The sequence below is a fragment of the Belonocnema kinseyi genome, chromosome 7, assembly GCF_010883055.1.
Source record: "Belonocnema kinseyi isolate 2016_QV_RU_SX_M_011 chromosome 7, B_treatae_v1, whole genome shotgun sequence".
Lineage (NCBI taxonomy): Eukaryota > Metazoa > Arthropoda > Insecta > Hymenoptera > Cynipidae > Belonocnema > Belonocnema kinseyi.
The window spans coordinates 94,611,740-94,624,819 of NC_046663.1; the positions used below are offsets into that span (position 1 = coordinate 94,611,740).

At 29.4% G+C, this 13,080-nt stretch overlaps 1 protein-coding gene across 1 annotated transcript in view; it reads right to left on the reverse strand.

Annotated features, from left to right (window-relative positions):
• Nucleotides 1–13,080, reverse strand: part of LOC117176790 (chromatin-remodeling complex ATPase chain Iswi) — a 20,586-nt gene that overhangs the window by 5,750 nt on the left and 1,756 nt on the right. The window contains exons 2-4 of the mRNA XM_033367090.1: nt 6,187–7,291; nt 1,113–1,751; nt 688–989 (exon numbers count right to left, since the gene is read on the reverse strand). Coding sequence (XP_033222981.1) covers nt 688–989; nt 1,113–1,751; nt 6,187–7,291 — 2,046 coding nt within the window. The remainder of the gene's footprint in view (nt 1–687; nt 990–1,112; nt 1,752–6,186; nt 7,292–13,080) is intronic.

Consider the following 13,080-nt stretch of genomic DNA (forward strand, 5'->3'; position numbering starts at 1 on the left):
TAGCATAAAAATTCTGTATTATGCTTTACTAAATTATAAATTAAAAATCACCATACAAAATTTATTGATATATAAAAATAGATCTTTCCCAACATATGCAAAAGTTCGAACATCAAAATTCAATTTTAACGTAAATATATTAGTTTTTTACTCTGTGGGGGTAATTCTGTTTGAAAAGTCACTGTAAAATAGGAAAATTCCTCATTTTAATACTTTTTTCATGATACATACCCCAAGATATTGAATTAAAACAAGACATTTTTTCAATTTTTGATCATGTAGACAAAAAACGTTGATGATTAATTATTTTTATTAAACTGATCATATATTTTCAGGGGCTTTCAAAGGTTATCACGTCACACCACATGGTTTGTACTATGGGGGCGCCACAGTTTTCATTTTAATAATCGACGTTTTTTCAACTTTTAATTAATTATTACAAATTATTGAATAAACAAAAATATGATTTAATTTGATATTCAAATTATTTGGGAGTTATAGTTTATAAAAATCTCAACTTAAAGCCGCATTATTTTGTGAACACCCTATTGTCACCAGAGAGAGGCAACAAAAATTACTAAAAATAGCGTCACGTAATATTTTGCGGATGGTCCCGTGGGAGTTCAGTGGAAATTTGTAAATGTTTAAAATCTAAATTATTAAATTTGAAATGCTCGTTATTCTAACCTGTCGATATCCTGAAGTTCATGACAACGTTCCCAGAATACAGCCGAGTACTCCATCACCTCTTCAGGCGTTTTGCCTTCGACTTCCTTTGCAATGTTCTCAATATCATCGCGACCATACTTTTCATTTGCTTTTATAAACTGATTGAAATCTCGTTTTGTCCAGTTGGTGAAACCCTGCGTAAGCAGGCTTTCCTTCTCTGCGATTTCCTCATCAGAAAGTTGTTGAGCGTCGTCTATCTTGCGCTGCTCCTCTTTCTGAATTCTCGCTGCGTCAGACCCTAATTCTGGATTCTTTGGAACCTACGCACGAAAACGAAACAAAATTATTTAATAAAATCCAGTTCGAGTTCCAATTTTCAAGCTGCAGATTAAACCAATTTATATACAACAAATGAAATACACTTATTGTAAAAAAAAAAAAACCTTGTATCCAACTGTCTGTCTAAAATAGTAAATTTCTTGATCCAGAAGTTCAAAAAGTCTCGGCGGGAAGAACTGGAAGTCTTGGACGATAGGCTGTTTAGGAGGTCGTGGTGCTTTCGGAGCCTTCGGCTCAGAAACTCTGAGCGCTTCCCTGAAGTAGGCATCTACCGCATAATTAGCTTTCCTTTCACGTTTGGGCGGTTCGATCCAGTTACCAACGCCCAGAATCTTCTGCTTTTCTCGGTAGTCCTGACCCTCGAATTGATAAACGGAATCCGTCGGCGCATCGACCGTAAAATTACGGAGAGATGACTCTCCCAAGCTTTCGAGCTTCTGCTTCAGCTCCTCGGTTTTGTTCTCTCCCTTCTGGAGAATCGTGTCGATATCTTCATCAGTTATGGCACTGTCCTTGGAAGCGAAGACTTCATTGGCACCATGCCTGATTATATTGAGCATCTCGTCCTTGTTCAATGCCGTCTGTTTCGCATCAACCAATCTGCCTTGTTGAATGACAAGTTTGTCCAATCGAAGCTTTACTTCAGCACGTTCCACGATTTTTTCTTCCACCGTGTTTTCAGTGATGAATCTGAAAACGCGTACTTGCTTCTGTTGACCGATTCGATGAGCACGATCCATCGCCTGTACAATTAATTAAATAATTATAATTAATTGCATTCTAATTTGATAACAAAAATTTCACACATATTTCCAAGATCTTACAAATATTATGTAAAGATTTCAAACAAATGTCGAAGATTTCAACAATTGCAGGCCTCGGGTTCACTTTCGAGACAAAAATAGTGTAAATAGTATGATTGATTCCATTTTAAACCATGTAATGAAGTCTGCATGCGGTTGTCAGAATATTTTGCCATTAAAGTATGCTATTCTATACTTGAAATGCAGGAACACGTGTTTCACCGTTTGACTGACAATTTTTTTCTCTTCAGGAATGTTGAGCTGTTGAAGATAACCTACCAATTTCATAAAAACTGCCAAAATATTTTTCAAAATTATGGAGTTTTTTTTTGCCAAATGTACATATTCGGTTAGCTTTCCCTTCATGTAATGAGAAATTCTTAGCTCTATTGAATGATCTGAAAAATACTAAAATTTTCAATATTGAGAAATGGCGACGGTTTTTCTGAAAATTTTGAAAATCAATTTTCTTCAAAAGGCCACTTTTACATTTTTTGTATTGTCGATAATATGGGTCGCATATTCTACAAGTTTGGCTTTTTGCAAACAATTTCTCCCTATTAAAAAAACATTTAAAAAAATTAAAGCTGTTAATTTTTTCGAAAATTACCGAAGAAAGGAGTAAATATTAAGGGAAGAAAGTTGGTTAGAAATGAATTTCTTTTAAAAAAAGCCTTTTCCACTTTTTTAGTATATGACACATCATCAATTAATAGGTATACTTATAAAAAAAACGAAACACCAATAAATGAGTAAATAAGTATATAAATTGATGTGCCTCCATACATTACAAACATGAAAGAGACTTTTTTAAAGGAAATTCAATTCGAAAAAACTGTTTCCCTTGATATTTACTCCCTTTTTCGGTAATTTTTGATAAAAGTAACTTTTTTTTTTAATAGGAAGACATTGTTTACCGAAAGCCAAACTTGAACAATACTAAGTCCATATTATCGAAAATCTATAAGCAAATTTTTAAGGTGGCCTTTTCGAGAAAATTCATTAAAAATTTTTCAGAAAAACCGCGCCATTTTTCAATTTAGAAACTTTAATATTTGTCTCGGATCATTCGATAGAGTTAGGAGATTTCTCATCGCATTCAAAGAAAAAACTAACCGAATATGTATATTTGGTAGGAAACTGCGACGTTTTGAAAAATATTTGGGCATTTTTTATGGAACTGCAAGGTTATCTTCAACAGCAAAACATTTCTAAACAATAAAAATTCCAGCCAAGCGGTGAAATGCGTGTTTCCTTTATTAGAAGTGTATAATAACATACTTTAATGCCAAAATATACTAACAACCTCATGCAGACCTCATTGCGTGATCTGAAATGACAGTCGCATCACAAATTTGAAAAAAGTAGTATTAAACCTTTTTGTAGTCCGAATTTAAAAAGTGTGCAACTGAAAATTAACTTTTTTTTCAAAACAAAAATTCCAGTTTTCTAACCCAATATTTTAAAAGCATTAAAATGAAATTCAATATTTATTTTATTCTTCAGTCTATAAATTATACAAGTTCCTATTTATTTATTGAAGGCCACCCTATTCCCTTTTTTTCTGATTCCTCAACTCACATGCAAACTAAAGTAATAAAATCAAATAAGAAAATCCAGCAATGTTTGGTTCAAAGTTCCTTCTTTTTTGCTGTAAAGTCTACTATTAAATTTTAAGTTAAGAATTCCTTTTGTTTGGTAAGAAATCTTACTGTTGTGTAGAAAATCGAATTAGTTTATTAGTATAAAATTGAAACACTTTGTTGAAAATTTGCCTTTTTGGCTGGAATATTCAACAAATTGATCAAATTTGTTGTCTTTCTTGATTAACCATTTTTTGGGGATTGAAAATGCAACGATGCGGTTACAAATTATTATTTTTTTAATTCAACTATTTTGTAAAGAATTTGTAACTTTGGTTGAAAATTAATGTATTATGTCGAAAATTCGTCTTTTTTGGTAAAGAAAATCATTTTTTTGAAATGCAATTGTTTCGTGAAAAATTAATCTCTTTTAATTATTATCCAAGAATTCTGTTGATAAATTGTTTTTTTAGTGGGTCATCCCAACTGTTTTCTTTATTTTAAATTACAACCTTTTGTTGTTGAAATATCAACTATTATATTTTTTGTTGAAAATTCATCTTAGCAAGTTGAAAATTAAACTGCTTCCTTGAAAGTGGAACTACTTTTTTAAAGTTTTTTTTTTAGGGTTCGTAATATTAGATCTAGAAATCAATTCGGTGCCTTTGTTTTGATATCTTGTAACTATTGGCCAAACTTGCATTTTTTACTGGGCGAATTATTGCCGAAATTAGAATTTTATTTTTTAAAGGGCGAACCTCACACTTTAAAACATAGTATAATAAGTGGCGGCCCTGGGGACTTAACGTCAAAAATCATCAGTTAAGACAATGTCATCCGAAAAGGAGCATTATAGGTGATGCATGCTTTTTGCAATCTAATTGAAAAATCATCATTGTTAAAACTCGGAAATCACTTTTGACACGTTTTACATATCACCGCACCTTCTCCGAAGGCTGAGCAAATAATTTCGGTCGCCTCAATTGCGTTTTTTTCAATGGGAATGCCAATAGGTCGAATCTACTAATTTTTAACCCATAACTGCCAAAACCCTTTACCTTATTTTTTGGCGCTGACAACCCTTAAACTAGAGACCCTTATTTCTATTCGAAACTTCACGCTAAAATTGAGAATTATAAAATAAAATGATAAATGTTTAGTTTTCTTTATTTTAATATTGTTAAATAAAATATTCAATGCAAGTGTAATTTTTTATACACACAATTTAAATTCCCTAAAAATTGTTTTGTTAATAAATAATTCAAAATTTAATTTTAAAAATAAATACAAAGTTAGCAAGGAATTCACGCGTCCTTGAATTCCTATTACCTAATATTAAAACCATTATCAATTTTATAATCCATAATAACAAATTTTTCAATATTAAAAGTTTTAAAAATCGTTAAATGGACTTAATAATTAATTATATTATTATATCTAACAAATACAAAAAATTAATAAATTACCATTTTTCGGTTGTGATAACATTTTTCAAAACTTTTCTATTCAAAATCCAAAATTACTTTTTATTTAAATAGTTTCTTGAAATAATTCAATTTTAAGGGTTTATAATTTTTAAATTTTACATTTTGAGGGGTAAAAATTACGGAAACTTAATTCTTCATCATTGATAAATTATGACATCAATTTTATTTATTATTTTTTTTAATCTAATACAAATTAAAAATTCTACAATTTAAGCAGTTTTTACTTTGAAACATTCAGTGTACTTCAAAGTAGTATCAAATTAAAAATTATTTTTATTTAAAAGCGCTAAGGCAAATTTCAATTCCTTTGAATTTTAAGTAATTAATTTTTAAAGTGTTTAATTTTTTCTATTTTCGTCAATTTTATTCTGAAATAATTTTATTTACAGACTCTCAATTTGAAAAAAAACTTTTAAATTTTGAACGCCTTGAATTTATTTTTGACCACTAATTTATATTATTATTAGTTTTTTATTATTATTTAGTATTATTAATATGGAAAACATTTATTTGTGAACAATTATCGGCAATTGGTTAGTTAAAATACTTTGTATTTCAAGCTCTGTCAAATTATACCAGAAAAAAGGGTTCTCCGAGCCCTTCCAACTGGGATTTTTTTTTCAAAGGAGTAATAAATTTCCTCTCAGTTTTCCGTCGAAAAAAATGGGTAGATCTTGAAAAAGCTCGAGCAATCCTGGGTCACGCTGCACCTGTGGATTGTGGAGACGCCTGAGTTAGACCAAGAGTTAGAAAACATTAAAGTAAAGCCACCAAATAATTTTGTAGACATAATATTTCAGGACATACATATTTTTGTTTAATGAAGTTTTAAACTGAAAATGTAAATACTTTGTTGAAAATTCATCCTTTTGGTTGAAAACTTAAAAAAATTGTTAAAAATTTGTAGAAAGCTCATCTTTTTGGTGAAACATACGACTGTTTGATAGAAAAGTAATCAATCAATCATTAAATTTACGAGCAAATTTTGTCAGCAAAAATAAATAAGATGAAAGAATGGAGGGGGGGGGGGGGGGGGTCAAAACTTGCGGACCCTTATAAAGGGGGTGTACGTGGTTCAAAGTTTTCGAGAAAAAAATAAAATTTCCAGTATGTAAAGAGTGGCATTAGCGGATAATTGTGAGAAAATAGTCTCCAAGGTAAAAAAAAAAGTGTCAAATAGTGTGACGAGTCCGAGGTCTGCGACCGCAGAAGTTTCTAAACGGTTTCACAAACGATAGTACACCAGATTTCAAGAGCGATCAACTCCTCGACTTTATTATATAATATATATAAAGCAATAAATACCTGCAAATCCATTTGCGGATTCCAGTCAGAGTCATAAATAATAACAACATCAGCAGTCGCCAAATTGATACCCAAACCACCAGCTCGAGTTGACAACATAAAAAGAAATTTCTCACTGCCAGGAGCATTAAACTCGTTAATTTGACGCTGACGATCTTCGTGAGCCGTATTACCATCCAGACGGCAATAATTGAAGCATCTCCAGTGACAATAGTCCTCCAAAATATCCAGCATTCTTGTCATCTGACTGAAAATCAAAACCCTCGATTGCTGTTCCTGGAGTTTCGGCAAAAGTTTGTCAAGAATCACGAGTTTGCCGCAATTGTGAACCAAGTGATGATCAGTCGTGTAAGGGGGTCCAGGTTCAGCGCCATCAAAAAGATACGGATGATTGCAACATTTACGCAACTGCATGAGAATATTTTGAAGCCTCATTTTCTCGATTTTTCCAGCGCCATTCACAATATCGATATCTTTCATCAGGACTTTCGTGTACCACTCTCTTTGCATTTTGCTGAGTCCAATGTAAACTTTCATTTCTTTCTTGGGTTTTAGGCCCTTCTCTACCTCGGATTTCAGACGTCGGAGAAGGAAAGGTCTGAGGACAGCGTGCAATCTCTCAACGAGGGAATTGTCTCCCAAGAAGCTGTTGGTGTTGAACCAAGAGTCAAAGTCGTCCGAACTATTGAATACATCGGGCAGAAGGAAATTGAGGAGAGACCACAATTCGTGGAGATTATTTTGGAGGGGCGTTCCGGTCAGGAGAAGACGATTTGCCGTTTTGCATTCTCGGAGTATTTCGGAGAGCTTCGACTTCTCGTTCTTCAGTCTGTGTGCTTCGTCGACTACCATGTAGCGCCAGTTAAATTTTTTGAATACCCACTTCTCACGGAGAACCATTTCGTAGGAGGTTACACACACGTCCCATTCTCCTGGCAGCATTACGTCACGGATGAAAGTGTTCCTCGTGTCGATGTCTCCGATGAGGTAAACGGTTCTTAAGGTTGGACACCATTTCTTGAACTCGTTCATCCAATTGGCGAGGGTGGTTTTCGGAACAACGACTAAGTGAGGACCTGACACGTTGCGGAAGTGCTTCATGTATCTGTAAAAAAGCATTTATATATATTATTAGGCTTCACGTTAAGAAAAAACTTACTTTTAAAAAAATATTTTTATTTTCAAGCAAAGTGATGAATTCTCAAATTGTAAGTCCTAAACTAGAATATTTGAATTTTAAACCAGAAAGATGAATTTTCAACTAAAATGATGAATTCTTAACTAGAATAATTAAATTTTTGATCAGCGAGATCAATTTTCAACCAAGAAGATTAATTTCTACCAAAAAATATGAATTTTCGAGTATAATAGATGATTTTTTAATCAAAAACTGAATAATTAAAGTTTTAGTCAAAAAATGAAGGTTCAATGTTTTTTTTTTTTTTTATATAAATAAAACGAAAACTACGTGTCCTATAAAAAAGTGATTAATAACAAATTTGTAGATGTTTTGGGTGCACAATGTTTTTCTTATTATTTTTTTTCCATATCTTGCATAGTTTGATCGCAAAATGCAATTTTTATTTTTTATTCGTTTTTGTGCGGTCAAAATTTGAATTTTTAGAAAAAAATCAAAAAGCTGATATGATAATCTTGTAGGGCTATCAAAAAGTAACATTTTTCTTTTCAAGTACTATGAACAACTGTACACAGAATTTTTGAATCATGAAAAAGTGTAAACTAAAATTTTTTTCAAAATGAGCTCACTTTTAGTATTTTTATCTAAAATGTCTGACTAACGAACTGGGCATTCAGCTTGGAACACTAAAAGAGTGTAGCAAAAGCCAATCTAATAGATTTTTTTCAAAAGTATCGTGCTCACAAATAGACATAATAATAGGCAGATAGATATACAGATAGACACATTTGTAAAAACCTGTTTTTCGGTTTCAGGGAATCTTAAAACGTGGACCTTTTGACAAAAACTAGAGGGGTCAAATTTTACACAAATCTAATACCTTCTCCGATGATGATTTATTGTCATGAATAATTTTTTGATAGTTCTGTTTTTAGTTTTAATCATAAAAAATAGTATCAAAAACATAAAAAGTAAAATTTTTTGAAATCCCACACACGAGACGAAAAAGAAATTAACAGACAAAAGTTATGATAAGAATGTGCCCACGTAACGGGCAGATTTTTTTTACTGATAATGACGTTTTTCATGATTAAATCCAAAACTACGCATCCTATCAAAAAGTGATGGATAACAAATTTTGTAGATAATTTTCAAATGCACAATTTTTTGTGTATTCATCTTTTACCGTATTTTGCACAGTTTGGCCGAAAAATATAATTTTTTGATTTTTCATTAATTTGTATGCTGTGAAAATTTGAATTTTTGATTTTTTAAGAAAATTCAAAAAGCAACATTTTTCTTCTCTTGACTCTGGTAATTTTTGATTTTTCGAAAAAAAGTCATTAGGATAAATTGTTCGAATTTTTAAATGCTATGAATAACCGTACAGAGAATTTTTGAATTTTGAAAAAAGTGGTCTCAAAAATATTCTAAATGTGCCCACTTTTTGAATTGTTATCCAAAATGGCTGGCTAACGAACTTGACCTTTAGTTTAGGACATTAAACGAGTGTACCAAAGGGCAATCTAATAGATTATTTTTTTCAAAAATTATCATGTTCACAGACAAACATACATACAGAAAGACATACAGACAGCCATATATACAGACAAAATAGTAAAAACCTGTTTTTCGGATTCAGGGGGTCCCAAAACGTGGACATTTGACCAAAACTGGTGGAGGGGGGGGAGGGGGTCAAATTTTACACAAATCTGATACCTTCTCTGATCAGAATGTAATAACTTAAAAAAATGTAAAAAAAAAATAGTTACTTTTTCAAGCAAAGTGAGGAATTTTCAACTAAAATAATGAATCTTTACCTAGAATAATTGAATTTTTGACGAGCGAGATCAATTTTAAACCAAGAAGATTAATTCCTATCAAAAAAGATGAATTTTCAACTAAAAAAGATGATTTTTAAATCAAAAACTGAATAATTAAAGTTTTAGTCAAAAAAAATGAAGGATTAACCAGAGATGCATTTTCATATAAAATTATGGAATATGCAATTGAAATAAATTACATTTTCAGTTAAAAAAAGTTACTTTATTAAAAAAAAATGTATAACTTTCAACAAAAAAAACAACTAATTTTCAAAAAAATAGTTAAATTTTCAAACAAAATGATGAATTTTCAACTAATATTGAAAATCCTAAACTAGAATAGTTGAATTTTAAACCAGAATAATAAAATTTTTGACCAGCGAGCTGAATTTTCAATGAAGAAAAATTATTTCTACCAAAAAGCTGAATTTTGAACTGAAAAAGAACATTTTTCAATCAAAAACTGAATCATTAAATTTTTGGTAAAAAAATGAATGCTCAACCAAAGAGATGAAATTTCATCTAAAATTATAGAATATTTAATTGAAATAAGTTAAATTTTCAGTTAATAAAGTTACTTTCCTAAAAAAAATAACTTGAAAAAATTTCAAAAAAAATAGTTACTTTTTCAAACAAAGTAAGGAATCTTCAACTAGAATAATGGAATTTTTTACCAGCGAGCTGAATTTTCAAACAAAAAGAATGATTTCCACCAAAAAATATAAATTTTCAAATAAAAAAAGGTCATTTTTCCTCCCAAAATTGAATATTAAATTTTTTGTCAAAAATGCATATTCGCCCAAAGAGCTGATTTTTTTTATCTAAAATTATGGAATATTCAACTGGAATAATAGTTAAATTTTCAGTTTAAAAAACAAAATAATTTAAAAAAAAAAAAAAAAAAACAAATCTTCAAAAAATAGTTCAATGTTTTGCAATAAAACTCCTTTTCATTAAAAGAAAAAACAAGTTTTCTATCAAATAGCTCATATTTCAGAAAAAATTAATTTTCAACTAAAATTATATTTAACTGGAATACTTGAATTTTTAACCGGAAAGAGGAATTTTTAAACACGAAGTTTAACTTTCAAACGAAAAAGATAATTTTCTACCAAAAAAAATCGATTTTTAACAAACTACGTGGATTTTTAACGGAATAGTTAAATTTTCAACAAGAAAAGATCAATTTTTCACATAGTACATACATTTTAAAACCAATAGTTTAATTTATAAATAAAAAATAATGATTTTCAACCAAATAGTTGAGTTTTCAAAACAAACCAAAAATCTCCAACAAAAATAGAATCGTTAAATTTTCTGTTAAATTATAATTCTTAACAACAATAAATGGATTTTCAGAAAATAGTTGAATTTTATTTTAAAAAATTGATTTTCAACTAGTTACATATTTAACTAGAAATAAATTTGAGTACATGTTAGTAAATGAATTTAAGTGAATAAATCCGTAACCTAATAAACAAACTCATGCCCTGCGACTGTAGATGAAGTAGAAATCACTTTTCCGAATTTACCAAAATTATTGCAATAATGAAAACTTGAGTTTTACTATAAGTAGTGCCTTCTCTGATCAATTTTAAATTAAATTTCGACCACCAATTTTAAAACAATATTGAAAACATATTTTTTTTCTTTGAGCTCTATTTGGCAATGTAGCCTATTTTTAATTTTATTCTTCTTTCATAAGAAATCATTTAAAAAGTGGTACCGAAATAGGTAACCCGAAAATAATACGATACAAACTGCAATATTTGCATGATGTTACGAACAAATAACATTCTTGTGCTTATGTGAACACTCAGAAGTCGCAAGATTTAAAACTCAAATGGACACATTTTGAACGTATCACTTGTTCAAGTTAGAACTTTTAATTATGATGTAGCTGAATTTTAAATATGGCATTTTTTAATTATTTAAATTTGTGCATTTCAATCAAAAATATGATCACCTTCTAATAAAACTTATGTTCCCGGTTTTTATATTCTCTGGTGGAAATTTTTTTTACCAAAAAGTGCAAAAACCTAAACCCCATTTTACAGGAATGTACAAATGAATGCAATAAATTACAGGTAAGCGCAGCTTTTTTATTACTGGGGCGAATTTTGTACCTTGTATTTTTTTATATATTTCTGCATAACTGGAATTGCTGTTTGGCGTGTGATTTATTGGAATAGCAAAAGTTCTTATCAGTGTAATATTTGTTTAAAGTCGAAACGTTGATGCGGATTATAAAAGTATTGCTGGTAAAAATCTATGTTTTTTGTTGTTGTTTAAATTTGCATATATCTACAATAAACAACTAGTATTTACAACATAATTTTAAGTACATTTTCCCAACATTTCAACTTTTGTGAAGATTTTTAACTTCCTACAATAATTGACCTAAAATTAAAAATAATCTTATGGCATACAACACACAAAATCACAAAATGTGATATCCTACAGTTTTTTGTAATACCTTATAAATTTTTGAAAAAAAGAAAAAAAATGTTATTAAAAAGTTATAAAAATGTTTCAAGTGTAGAAGCTTGTATATTATTGTTAATTGTTTAACTTTACTACAAGAAAATACAGGGAAAATTAGTTATTTATATTTAATAGTATTTATTGTTGTTAAATTGTAAACATTTTTACAAAACAGCACATGTTTTAACAAAAAATGACAGTTGTAAAAAAGTTGTACAGTCTGATAAAAAAAATCTCCACCAGGGTTGCCAACATGTTTTGAAATGTTTCAGCTTTAACTTTTTTAAGAGTGTTTAATTTTAAGTATCGCCTTTTTTAAGTAACTCTGACCCTAAACCGCTTCAAAAAAATTACATATTATTTGAATAACCCTTTAATTAATCATCTATAAATTATTAACTGGTAAGTAAACAAATTTATTTAAATCAGAGTATAAAAAATAGGATTAGGAATTCAACAATTTTGCGAGTTTAAATAAGGCCAAGCAATTACTCAATGGTAAAGGTTTTTCGAAACTTTATCAATGTAAAATATTCTTCAGAATACTGGTATTATCAGTTTCAATAAAGTAAAGAAATTAATAATACTACAAATATTATTAATCCACTTTTAAATTTGTCGCTAAAGTCCATGAATTTAAGGCATACTTAAAACAGTAACACATACACTACCGTTCAAAAGTTTAAGTTCACCTGTTTTTTGGTGATTGATCAAATTCTCTTAATTTTAAATATGTCAAAGCTAAAACGTTTTCTCTTTAAATGATTGAATGCTCTAAAAATTCTGTAGAAAATGAGCACAGGATAAAGCCTATTTGTCCATTTTCAAGTAGATATTGCAAGAACAGTGTATATTTCAATGTTTTCTTGAATTTTCAATAACTTCCTTAATAATCACTATTTTGTAATGTACTTTGGCTCATTTTGAAGCTAATTTTCCACAGTACCATAAAAGCTTCTGATTAAAAATCTTGAAAATTTACTTATCGACTTGCAAGGAATTAAAGTTGTCACAAAAAAGTTGGAAAATTTTGAAAACATCTTATTTGTACGCAAATCAGAATAAACATTAATTAAATAAATATATATTTTGAGGAAATTTCATATAAACTTCATAATTATATGTTTCATATATTCTATAAAAATATTTTGGTTACTACAGACAATATTGCAATTTTTTCAACTTTAACGTTACAGCTTCAAGTCCTTGCCATTTGATTATGTAATTTTCAAGATTTATAATCATAAGCTGAAAACATTGAAATATACACTTCTTGAAACATCTACTTCAAAAATATACAAATAGGCTTCACCAAGGGCTCATTTTCTACAGAATTTTTTTAGCATTTAATACTTTATAGAAAGAAAATTTGTGTTTTGACAGAGTTAAAATTAAGAGAACTTAATCAATTATCAAAAAAGAGGTGAACTTATATAGGTGAATATAGGT